The following is an 18,438-nucleotide window of genomic DNA, read 5'->3' as shown; positions in this document are numbered from 1 at the left end:
GTCAATAATACAAGCTTCCGCATGATTGTGAAGCTGAATTGGTCCAAGGAAACGGTTGGTTTGGTCGAATCACAAAGACCCATTGTAGACCTTTGCAAACCGACAGGCCATCCTGACCTACATTGCCATCAATTACTTATTTCAGAAGCGGATCTCCCTATAAACGGACTGAGCGACCGGGTGCCCCCATCTCGAAAGGTACCTCGAGCAGAAGCTTGAAACGAATTGATAGTCAACTTGATAGAGATGGAGCTCGATCGCCATCCCCCCTGCCACGGGATGGAGAATTTCAGGATCCCTCCTTGAAGGGGCCCCAACATCATTTCCGCTTAGCGCCTCAGAAGGGCGACATCTGCCTCTGCTTTATTCACTTACTTGCCTTACTTTGTCGTTACAATCATTTAGCCACGATGTCACAGAGGCATATGGCACTGTAAACATTCTATACGTTCCCTGCTTCGTGCGTCGCGACAAGTGTTTCGGTGGAATGGTTTAGGGCATATTGCACGAAACTTCGGTAAGCTTCTGTTACTTAGGAGAGCTTCAAAACCGATGAACTCTACGTCAGAGGATGATCCACAAAGTTTCCACCTGCAAACCGTACTATTTAAAAGTAATTTCAACAGATATAATTCGAAGCTAGCAACGAACTCGCTGGGCTATACATTTTCAATTCACCCAAGCGAATAAAATTAATCCAGTCCAATGAATCAAACCCTCTCTAACCGAATCAACCCTTAGAACTGTAAACCCTACACTCATTATACGCAGCCACAAGATACAATGAAGCCGCACTATGAATCATTTGTTTTTTTTTTGTTGCTCTATTCACTCATTAATTCAAGTACCCCCCCCTGTTTCTAGTGGTTAATGTGGATTACACGGTGTTTTTCTTCTGAGGCTTCCGTACGAACGATTTTCGCTTGGTTTTGTTATCAACCGCACTTTACTGTCTACAGGGTCTGCGATTAGTTGCATCACTCACCTAACATTATGTGATATTCCAGGACGATGTTGATAGAACTTCGATGCTGCCACCAGCTCCACCACCTCCTCCCCCTCCCACACTCGGTGGTTGTCCGGAACCACCAGCACCGCCTCCACTGCCACCGGATGAGGATGAGGTTGAGGACGATGTTGAGGTTGCAGATCCGGTCGAACTGATCGAGGCACTATCGGCGGCACTACCATTCGTGTGCACCTGCGGATGTTGATTGGCCTGCTGCTGCTGCAACGTGGAGCTAGACGCACCACCGTTCGCTGTCCACTGTGTTTGCGGTTGCTGCGGGCCCCAAATGCGCACCGTACCATCGTCCGATGCCGATGCCAACAGTGACGGATACACCGGATTCCAGCTCACACAGTTCACCGTGCGCGTATGCCCAATCAGCGTAGCGAGCGGTTCCTCCCGACGGATGTGCCAAATGTACACCTTGTTATCCTCACTCCCGCTAGCCACAAAGCTTTCGTTTACGCCTCCAAAGCACGAGTAGATGGTGTAGTTGCCCTGCGTCACACCCTGGAACCGTCGCACCAGACACTTGTCCTGCAGATCCCACAGATGCAACCCCTGCGAGGAGATGTTGAGCAGTGCGAGCCGATCGGCCGAGTTCACCGAGAACGTCATGATCGGACACTGTTCCTGCACGATACCGTAATCCGTGCGCGGATTCTCAAAGCTGTAGCCCCGTATCCGATAGTGTGTGTCCGCTGCCAGCACAGTCTTGTTGTCCGACAGGAAGGCTAGCCCATTTACCCGAACGCCCTCCCAATTGTCGTGCAGAATACCATCCAGATCGACCAAATAAAACTGACCACGTGTGCCACCCGTCACGAAGCGCGTGCCATCACGATTAAACGCCGCACACGTGAGACTATCATCGGTCGAGTGTGAGAACTTGGTGACGAGCTTTTCCTGCTCCACGTCCCATATCCACAGATCGGGACAATCGTCCGGTCCGCAAGCGATAAAGTGTTTCGAGTCCGGACTCCACGCAATGTACGACACACCGTACGTGTGCCCTTCGAACGAGCGCTTGTTGCGAAGCAGCAGCTTCACCGGATCAACTTCCCACACGATCACACTGTTGTCCTTCGAGCCGGTCGCAAGCCTTCGTCCGTCCGGCGAGAACTTGCAGAACCACACCTCGTCCGAATGGTCGTTCAGCACCTGGAGCGGTTGTAGCGGGAATCCATCCGCACTGCAATTATGATCCACCAGCAGCGACACACTGTCGATGCTGGTGCTCCACGTCATGTCGTGACACTGGCAGCGTTCGTTCTGCAGCTCAACGGCCTGCACAAGCAGGGAACGGAGTCGCCGCGGGGGTAGCATTACCGTCGCGGGCAGGTAAGACTGAAGCCGATCCATAAGCCGGGTGCGTGATTTCGTGCCCTTGCCTTCCCAGCCGGCCCGCACATACAGCTCCTGGTTGTTGGTGCACATCATATACGAGGAAAGCTGATGGACGCGCGGCGTTTTGTGCTGCAACGGTGTCAGCTCATTACGCAGCACGTGCAGCGCATCGATCGGACGGCCCTCCTCCAGATACTCGAGATACTTTTGCTCGAGCAACAGAAACTTCATCTCGTTCATGCTGGCCCGATCGGTCCTTATGTCGACCATCGACTGGAGCTCCTGTAGATCGTGGTCCGCCTTGTTCCAGTCGCCAGAAAGCACGTGGATGCGGAATTTCGTCGCGGCCGGATGCTCCAAACAGCAGCCCGATTCCTGCATCAACATCTCGGCACTACGCTCAAGCCCAATGTCTTTCAGATGTTGTCCGATCAGTCGCACAATGTCCTGGTTGGTGCGGTCCAGCTTGACGACGGTACGTGTGGCAGGTGAGGGACGTGATCCTCCGCCCGCGTCACCGTTCGCTGCCAGTCCATTGTTGTTGTTGCCCAGGCCGCCGGCATTGTCGTTGTCGGCCGTGTTGCTACTATTATTGCTAACGGTGGCGTTATTACTACTGCTATTGTTGTTGCTGCTGCTGCCGCTGCTACTACTGTTGGCCACGGTGTGACCGTTCAGATCACAGTTTGACGCGTCCATCGGGGAAGCAGTTGAGGAGGGTGCAGCTGGTACGAGACCGGCAGCAGCTCCGTTCCGATTACCACTACCACCACCAACACCACCACCGACGTTATCGTTCAGCATCTTCCGCCGGCGTTTCGAACGTGGACTGCAATCGTCGTCTTCGTCACTACGCTGCTGCTGCTGCTGCTGCTCGCTACTCGCGGCAATGTAGTAACAGTTGCCTGCTTCCTCCACCACTGCACCGGGTTCTTCTACTGCCTCCCTACGCTCAGTTGCTTCGTCACCCCGAGGATGCTGCACCGAGTCTTTGTTGCTATCGGATGTGTCTAACGCGCGTGCGGTACGATGATGATGATGTGAATGTCCGTCGCTCGTTCCAACCGAACTTTGCTGACGCAGCGCCGACGTGGAGGAGGTGGATGATCGAAGACGGCACGGTATACCACCGAGATTTTCGAGATGGAGCGCTGGATGAAGACCTTCACTCTCGCCCGGTGTAATACTACTACTACCACTACTACTGCTGTTATGCCTCTGTGTGGCCGTTCTAGTGCTGCGTCGTTTCGAAGTGTATCGGTCCGCTACGACGGCGGGTAATCCTGCTAGCGCAACGCCACCACCACCACCACTACTACCACCACTAACGACACCAACAGTTCCGTCAGCGATATCACCTCCACTAGCGCTTCCTCCTCCTGCACTACCACCTGGCACTATCACTACGCGCGACCTGCGACGACTAGCGGCGGTAGTGGTGGCAGCAGCAGCAGGACGACTCTCGTCGCCCTCCCGTTCCTCCTTCTCCCGTTCGGCCACAGCCAGGTGTCGCTGCGGATACTGTTGCTCCTCCTCCTCCTCCTGTTCCTCTGCTGGCACGAGCTCTACACCTGCTGCAGCCGTTAGTTGTCTTACCGGTTCTGCCACCGCGAAACTCCTGCCAACTGTTTCGCGTTGCTGCTCCTGCTGCTGCTGCGGCTCCTGTTCTACAACAACGACGACGATCCCGATACCGTCGGCTGGCGGCAAGTCTTGCGTAGTCTGGCACGTGAACTTCCTCCGCTGGGCTGATGGTGGTGGTCGTTCATTGAGGTCTTCGTCCGACGACGACGAGGACGAGCAGGACCTTGCCGAGGAGCCGCCGCCAATCGGTTTCCGAAGGCAATCAATTTTGAGTTTCTATCGAGGGCACCATTCAAACTCTGTACGGACGTGTGCGTGGTTCAGGTTGCGGACCCAACCACCCCCAGAACGGGTAGAGATAAAAAGAGAAGGGAAACAACAATATAAACAATATGCACTTTATAAAGAGATGGAACTTTTCTCCGTGCTCAGAGAATTTACACAAAAGGTGGGTTTCTTTTACGAAAGTATACTTACCAAAAAAGGAAAATTAAGTTTAGAAGACGAAGACGTGCGCCTTGAGCCACTCTAACTTCTTCCTTTGCTGATGGGGTTTCTCACACTCCTTTCCTTGATCCTGTGTGTTTGTGAGTGGTGTCTTCGCGCAGCCTACTACTACTCAAAAGACACCAAACGTCGTCGTAACAGCTCCGTCTTGGTACTTTTCGTTTTTCCTCCGTTCTCTCTCGCTGATGCACTAGAATTCCGATTCCGACTTCCTTATTACCTACGCACACGTTGAGAAAAATATGACTACTTGCTGCACCTAATTCGATGCAGCCACTATCATCACACACTAGCAATTGGTCACTTTGGGTTTGCCTGCAAACTTCATCGATGTTTCAATGATGTCCGACGATGCCGTAGCGAACACTAGCTTTTCTCGCTATGCAACTACTACAGTGGGAAGAAAAAAAAATCATCATTAAGCAACGCATACACACTTGTCACGAAAAGTGCATCCGCATGGACACGGGACATGGTGTGGTGCACACTGCGCTCCGTCCTCTTGATGGTTTGGTTTTAACACAGACGTGGATACGTTTTCGCACGAACATATTCGGATGCCCCCCTTTTTTTCGCTGATTGGGAGGAGGGTGAGCATGGCACTTTTGTATGATACCTGCACAAGTTTTTTTTTAATTGTTGTTTGTCTTACTGTTGACCAATGCATATTAGAATGCATGCCCTTGTGCTCCATATACATTAATTCTATTGCTTGATTTTCTGTGCCTCCGTGATTGGTTGTTACTTACGGATTGCTAGCTCTATTGCTGCTGAGACTACAATTCGATTCGTCTTGAATCGTTTTCACTTTGACGTAAAAAGTGTAGAGAGCGACTGTGTTAAGTGAAACAGGGGAGGGGTGGAGGAGTTATTGGTTAGACCAAGAAGGTTGGGATGAAATCAAATTCTATCCTGCTCTAGCAGACAGTGCTCTAGCAATCGTACATTCGTTGCCGTTCTCCGTTTCGTTCCTGCTCTCTTTCTAATGCCCTTTTTGGTTCCTTTTTCTCTTTCTCGCACACTTTTTTCTCTCGCAACCGCAGGGACTCTCGAACACAACGAACACACACACACACACATACCTTGATGATGCCCAGTTGGCCCAACATTATACGCACACATTATTATGAACCATGAGCCAACCAAATGCAAGACCAATAGAGTAAAGTAAAACACCAATAAAATGACGCGGGGTAAGCAAATAGAGGCATTTTCTTAATTTCTTATGCAGTGGAAATGAAACAGCTACAGACAAAAGGGTGAAGGAACGTATCACAACTAAGAAGAAGGGTCTAATCAAGATGCATTTAATGCGTTGTTTGTAGCCCTTTGCAATAGCCCTTCACAAACGAGACGCTCCCGTGTGTGAGTGTGTAAACATAAAATGAGAGCAAAACGCAAGACAGTGTGAGTAGCATCGTGTGAGTAAGAGAGAGGGAGAGAGAAACATCAGCATAATATTTACGGTTCTTATTCCTTTTACACGAAACCAGCTGATTCTTATTGATGACGATGATGACGATGTTGTAGGTGCGTTTTATGTACCAGTAGAATAGGGATGTTTTACATTGCACAAAATAACAATACTTTTCCACTTTTAAAACGATTGTCCTGGCGGACTTTTAATATAATTTTTGATTGAAAAATTGAGAAGACATTTTTTTCCCTTAGTTTTTCTGGAGCTGTCACTACGCAGCCCAAACTGAAGCAGCTACTTGACAGTTTCTTGTTGGCAGGTTTTTTGTTGTGAACAGCACCGTGAGCTTTTTCGCTTGCCACTGTGTATATATATATAGATGTCGCTGCACAAATGATCCCCCCTCTATTGGTTTACTCAATCGTGTTTGTGTGCGTGTGTGCATAAAAGCCAAACATATTTCCGTAACTAAATGGCTCAGATAAGAATAAGTTCACAAAATATACACAGAATATTCCAATTATTTCGTCGTACGGCACGAAATTGAAATAAAACGAAATTATTTATATTAATGCGTCGCAAATCCACTTTTGCAAATAGTGTTTTTGTTTACACAATTTACACATTTTTTTTCACAACTCACGCACACACATTCGTAGCAACTAACACACAACGCAAGGAAGGACGATTGTATTGCTGAACTTGGTGTATGTGTGTAACGAGATCCTTGTTCTCTTTTGCACACTCATCTATAAATGCGTACAACGTATGAATTGGTGTTTACGCACAACCGCGTACGCACTCACACACATGCACATACATTCATATGTTTCTTTGTCTCCTGTGTTTATGATTTTTTCACTACAGTCCAATATTACTACATTTTTTCTTAAATCGTCTGAGCCTGTATAAACTATTAACTTTATTGTTATGAATAATCCCGAAGTGGGTCCGAAAACTCATAGAACAAATCCGAACGAAGAAAGGCACTGGCACAAATCTCCATTACGATATAATTAATAATAGAAGCAGGAACACGAACGTATGTTGGAAGAAGTAGGACAAGCGAACGCTAAACATACACGCAAACACACACACAAAAAAACCGATCGAGTGTTCTCCAACATAATGCTTTTTCCATTTTCGGGAATTTTTTTTATTCCATTTTTCTACGCACATAAACACACCTTCTCTTTCAGCCACGCACATGCACACACAACTTACATCGTAATTGTAATTTGTTCAATACACATGCCCATTACACATTGGCCCTTTTTTCATGTCTGAATTCTGAATGGAACGCATCCATCATGACGCAATGGATGCTTTTTTATGCGTGCTGGGTAATTCTTTTAGTTGCAAAAAGGGAGAAAAATATGTTTTCCACTGTGTCACAACTTTCCACAAACACACATACATTCACACACACGAACAAGAAGATGTGGGTTGGGAAGCTTTTTCTCTTTCCCATCCAATACTATCCATGCCCTACCGAAGTTGCCTTTGTTCCCAGTTTGAAAGAAAGAGAGCATTCGTTTTTTCACATTTTCTCTATGTTAAATTATCGTAAGTGCAGTATTCTGGCTCTTCCCCAACGAGTCAATCTAATCGCTGGACTTGCTTGCCTTGCAGTGTCGCGTAAGGGCAACGGAATACTATTCTCGAGGAAAAGTGCACCATGCTTACCCACACCATCCATCCCTAACTACACCACTGCGCACATACAACAGTGGACAAAGCGACAAACGTTTTCTTACGATGCGATTTTTCTCAACAGCAGAGATTGCAATTGATTCAACGTCGTTCACACCACGGATAGCGAAACGGTAATGACGGCGTCTTGCACCAACATAGCGAGACAGTCGCTTCGATCGTTTCCATAGCATTAAGCGTAGGTTTGACAGAACAACAGCATGCTGAAGGCGCTGCTGCTGCTGTTGGGAGGGATTCTGTGAGGGGAAAATTATTTTCAGAAGGGTAAAGTCGAACAATTTAACAATTATCGACGAACTATATGAATTATTGGGTTCAAATAATTTCATTTCGTTTACAAAGATAAATTGGATGTAATATTTGCTAAAATGGAATCAACGGTGTAGAGTAAAATATGCTGTAGGCGTGTGTAAATTGTACTTAAATCCACTGGCAGATAGCATGGATCATATCACACTCAGTTGTAGAGCAGATAAGACGGCTGGCAGAAAGCACAAACAAATCTCTGGAATAATTAAGACTTATCAAAAGGTTCTTTGATGCAGTAAGAACCTTTCTATCTCATAAAATGAAGCATAAATCAAACAAACATGAATCATAACGTAATGGGACAGGCAGGATATGCTTTTGACAGCTGTTTGTTTTGTTTATGTTTTTTTTTTGCATTTTTCTTTCTTGCATTCTACTGTCATCGAAAACAGGTGGATTTTGGGTGGTGTCGATGGATTAGAAAAACCCGGTCTATACAGCACAGTTCCTTTCTTTCACAATCTGTTTTACTTAGTCTATTGCGATCGGACAAAAGCTAAATAACACATGCAACAGTGCAACGGTGAACCTATGTTGTGCAAACAATAAAGGTGATTGTATTCACTTTTAGTCAACATGGAAGATACCGGATGGAAAGATAAAACATTCCTTCCCATTGGCGGTGTTAGTTCTGTAAATCATCCTCGGGGAATGTAGTTTTTTCTTTGCTGCTTTTGTGCGTGATTCTCCCTTCCTTCCTTGATAACGAAAACGAAAACGATCATAATGCACGCAACCGGAATTCGAAATGGGGGTTGTGTTTTTTTCCTGCTTCTTTAACCTGTCCTTTAAATGCGACTCTTGCCACTGCCCGTCTTAATGTCGAATAGTTTCCGCACAAAGTACACCTGCACCGAGGTCGTGAATACGATCACCAGAATCTGCAGCACAGACCATTTCCAGATGTACGCATTGTTGTCTACAATGAGCGCATAGTCACGGGCTTCGTTGTTGCGCGAATGGGCCTGATACTGGAACATGGCGTTGAGATTTCGTTCCACCGTCGAAATCGTTGTCTAATGAAAAAAAGAACCATTAGCCCAAGGGTTGGGGAAAGTGTCTCATCTTATACACATCATTGGTTCACCTACCGTAAAGTTGTCCATGTTCACATTCAAGTCTTCTATCTCCTTGGTAAACTTTTCCCACTCTTCGTACCGGATTACGGTAATGTAAAGATTGACCAGCTTGCTGGCGAACCGCGAATACTGATTATCGATGCACACGGCATAGAATCCACCCATCGCGGCACCGTCCGTGTAATCGCTGGACGATTGCCACTGGTACGGATGGACGAATTCACCGCGCGGATTACGTACTGCAAAATTGGCCATTCCATCACCACCGCGGATCACATGGAAGCTCACGTACAGCGTACTGCCTTGCTGGACGTACTGGAAGTAGCAATCCTCCTTGCCGGCATCGATGTGCACCTTGTAGTCCATCGCAACTGCTGGCAGCGATTCGTACCATGGTCGGTCGTGTTCGGGGATGTCCTGCAGTCCAATGGCCGGCGGATGCTGAACCGGTGGCGGATGTTGACCTCCAATGTCGTGGGGAACCGGCGCCTGTTGCTGGAATTGTTGCGGATGATGCTGCTGCTGGGGAGGCGGATGTTGTTGGAATTGCTGTGGAGGAGGTTGCTGCTGCTGGAATTGCTGTGGAGGAGGTTGCTGCTGCTGGAATTGTTGTGGAGGCGGTTGCTGCTGCTGGAACTGCTGTTGCGGTGGATGCTGCTGTGGTGGTGGTGGCGGCTGCTGCTGATACTGTTGTTGCGGTGGAGGCGGCTGTTGGTGCTGTTGCTGTTGCGGGGGAGGCGGCTGTTGGTGTTGTTGTTGTTGCTGCGGTGGCGGATGTTGCTGTTGTTGTTGCTGCGGTGGCGGATGTTGCTGTTGTTGTTGCTGCGGTGGGGGATGCTGTTGTTGCTGCGGTGGAGGTTGCTGCTGCGTCCCAACAAGAACGGACAATTGACAAAACACTAATAAATACAGCACGATCGTCCCGCGAGGGACCCTACATTGCCACGTAAAACCTTTCCACACGAGCATCGCTTCACGGTGTATGCAACTGGTGTACGCGGTGCGCCGTGCTGCGCTAGTTCGCCGCAAGTGAAAGGCACCGCACGCATATTACACACAAGTGCGAACGGGACAGCTCTAGCTGCTTCATCGTTTGTCTCTTTCTGGCGCATGTTTTTGTGCTGCAAGCTGGAAAGACAACTTGTTTTGATGAACCCGACGACGTACTGGAATTTGGGCGCGTTTATAGTGTGGAATCGAAAACTCCGTTTAGACTCAAAACGAGTAGTCGCGAACAACGGTTGATAATTTTGGTTTTAAATATAAATGCATGGCAACCTTAAAGTTCAACTTTATTTATCTCGTGGAGTGTTGTTTGTTTGTTTGTTCATCCGAGTTGTTGTGTTGTGTTGTCCATCCCGTAATTTGGTGCAGCATCGTACTACTTTACACAATTTTTAATCGCATAATTCCTGTGTATCCCGGAGTGAGTGGGGGTGGCTTATTATCGCGTTTCATTCATTCTTTTATCAATCAATCACCTTTGCTCGCTTGCTGATGCAACTCCCTTTCTTTTTCAATTATCTGCCTATTTGTAATATCTCTAGCAGCGGTAGATATAGATACTATTTCCTCAATAAACTTGTATATGTTTAAAGAATAAAATGTAGGTAGCACTTTTGTTCATTGCTATGTTTTTCTTCTCATCATCACCTTTCTCCATTGGGTTTCTCACTTTTAGCACTTTCGTTAATTTGTTTTTTTCTCTCTTTTCTTTTTATGTAACAAGCTAATGTTGTTTACCACTTCCTTAAATACCTTGTTGTGGGTTTGTTTTACTGATCTCCTTCGACGGTCTACCAGTCACACGTTATTAATTATCAATATCAAGAGAGTATAGCTGGCTTAATTTTAGCATATAAAATGTATCTGATTTAACACTGTGCGATCGATGATGAGTCCATAAATTGCATTGCGTTGTGTGTGTGTGTATGAGGGGTGTGATTTTGTTTGTTTGTATATAATCGTTAATCACGCGCTCTGGAGCTGAACATATGTATAATTTCTTACCGCTCGGGTTAAGAAAAAGGTATTGCAGGATTATTGTGTTTTAATTTCAATCTTTTCGGTTAGTTTTGAGGTCTGTCTCTTTTGAAGGTAATTCTTTTTTAATACACACTTCGGTTAAGAATCATACACTACGCGGCTGAGCGCCTACTAATGCGATAACATTAACGATTTGTCAATAAATTATTTGGATTGGAGGAAAACCGATCAACCGATCAGCCCTGATCAGCAATTCAGTTAATCGTCAAGCAAAAACTATCTTCTTTATGCATATCGTATCGGTAATACAAGTGCACCAACACGACCAAACCTCAACAGAGCAGAACAGCATAGCAGATGGCGACATTTGTAATGCACTTTTCTTCCAGGGACGGAGGATCACGACACGTGAGGGGGGATTAATCATAAAGCAAAACGTAAAACATTCCCAGGAGATACTAAACGATGAGTTAAAACATGAATAAAGATGAATGATCGCGTTACGATGGGGTTTTAAATTAAAATATCAGATCTGTGGCAACGTATTTGCTTAGTACAGCTAATATCAGACCAAGACCCTCAAGTGGAAACACGATGGGAAGCATCTCTACGAGTGGATCGACAGAAGCATTAAAATACTTAAAAACCGACGCAAATTTAGCTAGCGACACAACCCAAACCGGTCGCATGGGTGTGTTGGATGTCCCCGATGTTAGATATGTCTTTAAAAAAGTAATAGGAATTTGCAACTAAATGGCGGCACGCCTACACACGCTTGTGATTGAAATTATGCCTATTAAATATGCACTAATCCACTAATTACTACAATCAACGAACGAAACGCGCAGTACATACACACAGTTGAAGCGTCCATACTGTGCCGGGTGAGGTTACTCAAAACTCTTCCAGCTTTTGCTGTCGCTTCTGCTGCTTGGCCTCGATCGCATCCAGAATCGGTTGACGTTTGGAGGTGTACCGTTTCTTCGTTTCCGCCAACTCCTTTTCCATCTCCTTGTCTAAGCTGGCCAAACGCTGTTCCAACTGTTCGTAGTTCATAAACTTAAGCTGTGTGAGAGAAATGCGACACGCGATTAGCATCCATGGTAAATTCGTGGTGATATCCAGCGATAGCCAAAAAGCTGTTTTGGTCGGAATCAATTTCGGAGCGTTCAGAATTCTTTCCGGAAATGATTATGGAATTGGTTCCGGCAAAGATTCGTAAAACGATTCCTGCACTATTTCCGAAGAGCGAACAGGGAATCGGAACCAGGTAATTCCGACTCCGAGTGCCCATCACTAGTGACATCAAAAGGCTTACCGAATCGTACTCAGCCGCGGTGGGTTGCAAAAACTGCATCTGATGCATATTGGGGCTAACGGCGGATATTTGATTCAGTTGCAACTGCAGATGCGATTGATATCGTTGCCGTTCTTCATTGAACTGTTGCTGCTGCTGCTGCTGTTGCAGTGCCTGATGTTGATGTTGCTGATGGTCTTGGAAATTTTGCGTCATTGGTGGTGCCGACGGAGAGACGGGACTGTGCGTGGCTGGAAAGGCTTGTGCTGCTGCTGGTGCTGGGGCCGGTGGTGTCGCCGGTGAAGCCAGATTGCTGATGATCTTCTGCACCTGTGGCTGAGGTTGCTGTGGCGAGGTGGCTAAAGGCTGTAGAAGGTGTGGCTGTTGTGGCGAGGCGACCGGTGTCGCCTGGGGACTAAAGGCCGGCGAAAGTTCACTTTGCAAATCTACTGCTGGTGAACCATCGTCAAACGAGCTCATCGCCGAGTCGGGCGATTGTAGCTGGTGATGATGGTGATGATTGTTTACCGCGGCAACCTTGCTATTGCCGAAGCTGGCCGCTTCCGCTTCCTTCTTGTCGAAATGATCGAGAAACAGTGGCCTATACTTCGGTTTGTCGGGATTTGTATCATGTCCTAAAAGTGAAGGCAAGACATTTAACATTATTCCAACAGGAAAAACAGCTTCTTTAAAAGTCTAACTTACTTTTCATGGTGGATTCTTCCGAATCCGAATTTATCACCATCGTGCCCAGATTCGATTGCAGCTCCACCATCGTCCCATTATCCGGCACAAGCGTACCATAATCCGCATGGGCAATCATCGTCCCATCACCTTCATCGCCACGACCCGGCACCAGCGTTCCACAGTCGGCCGGAAATTCCTTCATCGTTCTCGAGTTTACCTGCTCCTCATCGTCCGATTCACCACCGTCGTGCCCGTTCGCGGCATTATTGCTGTTGTTTTGCAGCTGTTTGTTAGCTTGACTAATGGCGGCCGCATGCCTGTAGCTTTGGTTTTCCCGTATTTCCTTCGCTTCCGCTATCATTTGGCTGAGTATGCTGCACGGTTTGGCATTACCTGTACAAGAGAGACCCAAAAAAAACAAATTCTCATTGAAAATAGACACCCAAAATCTACACATTATAACGCCACTTACGAATAAATTCATGTGCCAATAGATCGGTGGCCGTTGCCCGCTCTTCCGGATTTTTCACCAAACAAAGGCTCACGAAATCGATAAACTCCGGCGACCAAATGTCCGGATGGCGGAACGATGGCGGCGGCTTCGTCGGTATCATAAAGATCGCCCGCATCGGATGGATATCGCCGTACGGTGGCTTTCCTTCCGCCATCTCGAGTGCCGTAATGCCGAGCGACCATATGTCCGCCACACAATCGTACCCGATCTCCTCGATCACCTCCGGCGCCATCCAGAACGGTGTACCGATCACCGTGTTCCGCTTCGCCATCGTATCCGTCAGCTGACCAGCGACACCGAAATCTGCCAGCTTGGCATGCCCTTCCGAGTTGAGCAGTATATTGCCCGCCTTAATGTCGCGATGAATTTTACGACGCAAGTGCAAATACTCTAACCCTTTCAGTGTGTCGATCAGGATGGTCGCTATTTCGTCCTCGGAAAGTGTTTTCTTGCGCAGTCGCATTATGTCGGACACACTACCCGCACCACAGTACTCCATCACGATCCAGAGATCGGTGTTTTTGAAGTAGCTTCCATAGTATTTGACGACGTACGGTGAGTCACACTGTTGCATGATCGAGATCTCCTTGATGATCTCCTGCAGATCGGTATCGACGGGGACCTGCTTGATCGCGAGCACCTGCTCGCTCTCCTTGTGCAGTGCCTTGTACACCGAGCCATAGCTACCTTCGCCGAGCTTGCAGATAATGTCAAACACCTCATCCGGCTGCCGTGTTAAGCTTTCCTCCGACAGTTTCTTCAGCTCACTATTTTGAGGGGGGAAAGAGAGAAAGCAAGAAAGCGTTAGGGATATTCGAAAAGGACATGTTATTACATACGGTAGCTATTTTTAACCTTCTGCTACTACACCCCATCAAAATTCGACTTGTAACGCAATCTGTCGTGCAATTACCCTTTCTATCACGCCAACAAGCAACCGGCAAAGGCAAACATTCGAGACATCCTTTTCCTTAATGACCTTATAATTCTTCCCCTGTACTGCTGGGGTACCCTCGAATAGCCACACTTCGCGATAATATTAGCCAATCCGTCAACACACGACACAACCGTACGAGCCTTTCTTCGATGACGCATGAAACATCCACCGGAAGGAACCGCTTATGATGATGGCTTTCCGATGATGGCCTGATGGAGCGTGAAGCGTTGATCACAAGTGGTTCCGTTCCATGAAGGTGCTACAGAAAAAGCGTATCGATTATTTGAAAACTATTTCGGTAACCATAACCGTATAAACCAACCACACATCGTCATCGATCCTCAAACAAGCGGTTGTTCTACAGGATTTAGACAGCCTTATTCGGTCAACCAACGAACCAGCCAACCCTGCCAGTATGTCACGGTGAGAGACATAGTTTTGTTTGCGTTCTTTTGTGGCCCTTTTCTTTCTCGTCCCACAAAACTGTACGACCGCTTCTAGGTCGAATATGTTGTGGAATGTTCTCTTTGCTTTCTTGCCTCCTTTCTCTTGACTTTTCCGCAGCCAATCGACTGCTGGAAATAATGACAGATTTCTTCTAGCTTTTGAATAAATTATAATGCTTGAATAAGTCGATAGACGAACGGTTTGGATTGTGTTGTTGCGGATGATCGATACACGCTGTTTACCGGCGACTGATTGTTTAATATTTAATTTGATTATGTAGCATTTGAAGAATGGTTTCGAAACGAATGGTACAATGGTGTCCGTACATGACATCGTCTTTTCATTTCCTGTCGGTAAAGGTGTCTCTATATGCTCTATGAATCCGATCCGTTTTGAAAGCCAACCGGAAATATTGATCGTGCCAGGCCTTATACGGAGAAGGTTCCAACACCCTTTTCTCGGTACAGACAAACCTGTTTCTTCCTTATTTTACACAGTTTGAAATTTTATAAACAAAGTTTCAGTACGTCTGCTTAAAGATGCAATTAAGGACGCTCTTACGGACTGAACATCTTCACATAAATTGAAAAGAAAATAATACAAAAATAAGTTGCAAAAAGGTGCCTGCCCTAGCCACGCTTGGCGACCATTGCGTACACTGCAGACGCATCATCATATGCACTGCTACTAGTTCTTATTCAAACTCCCATAAGGGAATGTCGCACCAAGGAACGTGATGGTGCTAATGTAAACAAAACGCGTCGGAAAAACGGACCTTTGGAGTTTTGTTTCTTCTTCAGCTTGCACCCCATCCCCAGTGTCGACGCAAAGCTTCCGAAAGAGGGTTCTTTGGAACATCATGCTTGGGCCCCATCTACAGTGATGGGCAAATGAAGAAGACCATCATTTCGTTTTGTTACATATGCAAAAGGCGACTTGGTTAATTTTAATATACAATCAATATGAAGAATATCAGACACAAGTATTGCCTCTTCTGGAGACAAATTATTCCACAATATGCACTCAATTGAGAAGATTATAGTTGAGAAGGTTGCTCAAAGTCGTTAGGTAAAAACGTCCCAGAATAGGTGGTTGACGGTTTAGGGGGATGTGTTGTTGAAGCAGTCCTAATCTTCTCCAGCAGCGTCCAAAGGACTTTTTTGGAATAAACCTCAATCGGAGGAATCTTTTCAATCTTTCCGTGAAAAGGAACAGTGAATACATCTAGCGCAGTATTCACTATGGAGGAACGATCCGGATAGGATTTGGACTCCGATCCTGTCGTGTAAAGAACGGTGCCATTGTCTGCTCACTATCGGGTGCAGGCCCTACCCTTAGATAACCAAAGACGGTTGATTTAATTAGTGGTAAAACTTCTTCAAAAATAGGGATTTTCCCAACTTGATTTTGAGCACCTGAATGCCGATTGGTCTTATTGTTTTGTCCAGTACTGTAACATTCCACCGCGTTATGGACATTTGCTACAGCTTACGGAACGACGACTTGACTTGACTTTACTGGGACAGCAAAGAGAATAAGGGTTGATTTTAGACCAGAGCACAAAAACTAAAAAGAAGCAACTAGAGTTGAGTACTGCTTGATGAAGGAGCTTTGCTACCGTCCCATCCCCATTCCAACACCCATTCTTGACGTCTTTTTTTTTACGTATGTACGCAACAGACACATCCACACAAACATCATTATGCCCCGAAGGTTAAAGGCTTTTGACTTGTACAAGCAGGCACGCTTGCTTCGTTCCCTTCGCGCCACATGCCCTCCCACCCATGTGTGGGGATGACTTTACTGTAAACTGAGGGCGCAGTTCTTTGTGCTGGTTCTACCCTCTTTTTTGGGGGGTGTGCGGGTTGGTTTCACACACGCTTTTTTCTCATCTTGATGCTTCGGCCTATGATTTACATGCTTGATTACGATGGGTCTCGCGCTAGAAGTGCGTGCTTTTTTCGAAAATTTCCTACCTCAGGCGCGGGGGTGATAAAACCAAAACACGTGACAGTGGAAATAGTGAAGGTGGGTAACGTGTTGTACGGACCATCTACTTACTGTTTGGAAGACATCGCCAACATACGCAGGGCAGGCGGGTTACGCTGGGCTTGTGCTGGAACTGCGCTGCACTTACACTGCTGCCCAGTTGCAGCAGTTGATTTTGTGACTTGTCTTGAAGAAGGCTTATGGTGATGCTCCACACGCTCTCTTCCTGTTAATTTCTCCCCCAAAAAGGAAAGTAAGTGGAAATTTCCCAAACGATGGGAAAAACAAAACGGAAAACAAACTCTCTAATAAAAGGCGTGCTCTTAATTAAATTCGACGTTCAATCTGACGCGCACCGAACGGAATCGAAATGAAAAACGAAAGCAAAACAAAAAACAAACGAAAAACTAGATCACACATCAGAGGGTTTGTGGTTCCCTATGGACGATTGTGGTTGCTAGGCGACGAAGCTAGGGAGTGCAGAGAGATGCACATTCAGCTGACACATTAAACTGCAGCTTGCAACCTGCGTAATGTTGTCGGTGGTGTTTGGTGTTCTTTTTTTGCACTATTTCACCATTCTTTTGGATGCACACAAACACACTGAAAAGTAGATAAATTCTTGATCATGAAATGAAGCCGATATTTTTAGCAAACTGTCGTATGGTTCTGCATTCCAGCCGTTAAGCGATAAAAAAGCATCGTTCCAGTGCGCATTCCAGACCCTGCTGGACCGATTGCTGATATGTTGTTTCCTACACGCACTATAAACAGGCGTAATCTGCTCACCACGAATTCTCACGCACACACTAGAAGAAACGCACTTGCGAGTTTAATCACCAAAAAGGGAAGCTATTTTTAAGGTGTATTTTTGCGCTTCTAATATAAATTTTTCCCTTTTTCGGGTGCACTGATCGTGTAGGACACCCTTGTTCCTCCTGAATGTATTTTTTCACACCGTTAAAGGTGAATTTTCAAGGCCACACATAAGTGAATGCGCTCTCACTATACTGCCACTACCGCTGACCGTCCGATGCACTTGCGGACCGATACTGTTGCATCTCAGCCACCCGGAGGTTCTAGTGTGAATGCACTACGAGTGTATGTGCATGTACCGGGGGAGGTAGTACGTGTGCCGGACCGACCCAGCAAAGATTGTTTGCTTTGAACGACCGTGTTTTATTGCTTCTTCATTTATAATTTTTCTCACACATCACACCAGCAGCGAGGGCAAAGAATTTATCGCTGTCCGCGGTCGCAAAACTCTTTCTCACCCCTTTGCCAGACGTCGCGCTGGTTTCGTGTATGCACTCCGCAGTTCGGTGCAGCAGTGTGCGGCGCTTCCGGAATGCTTGCACGCAATCGCCCTATTTTAGGACCGTTCGCAAAACGACACCACACACGACGGTGCAGTAAAGAATCGTCCGGTACCGCCTTACTGGCGGATGCAACAATTTTTACGACCGTGGTACTGTGCGCAACAAACGGCACAGGAGACGAACGCATCCGGACAAGTCGGGTTTGGACGGCTTTGGTTTTCATACACTCAAGAAATCATTATTCTATGTTTATGTAGCAGCAGCTTTGCTTCTCAGCACTCAGACGGAGCACTGTAG

The 18,438-nt window shown here is 46.7% G+C and overlaps 4 protein-coding genes across 4 annotated transcripts in view; 1 reads left to right on the top strand and 3 right to left on the bottom strand.

The window, feature by feature from the left end:
* The window catches only part of LOC126562723 (E3 ubiquitin-protein ligase RNF185-like), a 382,489-nt gene that overhangs the window by 11,246 nt on the left and 352,805 nt on the right, over positions 1-18,438 (top strand). The window lies entirely within an intron of this gene.
* Positions 986-3,504, bottom strand: LOC126561725 (WD repeat-containing protein 26 homolog). The gene has a single exon (XM_050218031.1). The coding sequence runs from the start codon at positions 3,158-3,160 to the stop codon at positions 992-994; it is 2,169 nt and encodes a 722-aa protein (XP_050073988.1). The 5' UTR covers positions 3,161-3,504; the 3' UTR covers positions 986-991.
* Positions 8,674-10,002, bottom strand: LOC126562910 (transmembrane emp24 domain-containing protein 1-like). Its single transcript, XM_050219510.1, has 2 exons — positions 8,978-10,002; positions 8,674-8,902 (listed from the first exon to the last, which is right to left on the bottom strand). Exons 1-2 carry the CDS (start codon positions 9,932-9,934, stop codon positions 8,675-8,677), a joined length of 1,185 nt encoding a protein of 394 aa, XP_050075467.1. The 5' UTR covers positions 9,935-10,002; the 3' UTR covers position 8,674.
* Positions 11,844-16,929, bottom strand: LOC126561806 (serine/threonine-protein kinase 3). Its single transcript, XM_050218133.1, has 5 exons — positions 16,895-16,929; positions 13,408-14,216; positions 12,954-13,328; positions 12,270-12,883; positions 11,844-12,016 (listed from the first exon to the last, which is right to left on the bottom strand). The coding sequence occupies exons 1-5, from the start codon at positions 16,915-16,917 to the stop codon at positions 11,846-11,848; spliced, it is 1,992 nt and encodes a 663-aa protein (XP_050074090.1). The 5' UTR covers positions 16,918-16,929; the 3' UTR covers positions 11,844-11,845.

Source organism: Anopheles maculipalpis, chromosome 3RL (assembly GCF_943734695.1).
Source record: "Anopheles maculipalpis chromosome 3RL, idAnoMacuDA_375_x, whole genome shotgun sequence".
Lineage (NCBI taxonomy): Eukaryota > Metazoa > Arthropoda > Insecta > Diptera > Culicidae > Anopheles > Anopheles maculipalpis.
Note: the sequence above shows the minus strand (reverse complement) of the source record. Positions and strands in the feature narration are given on the sequence as shown.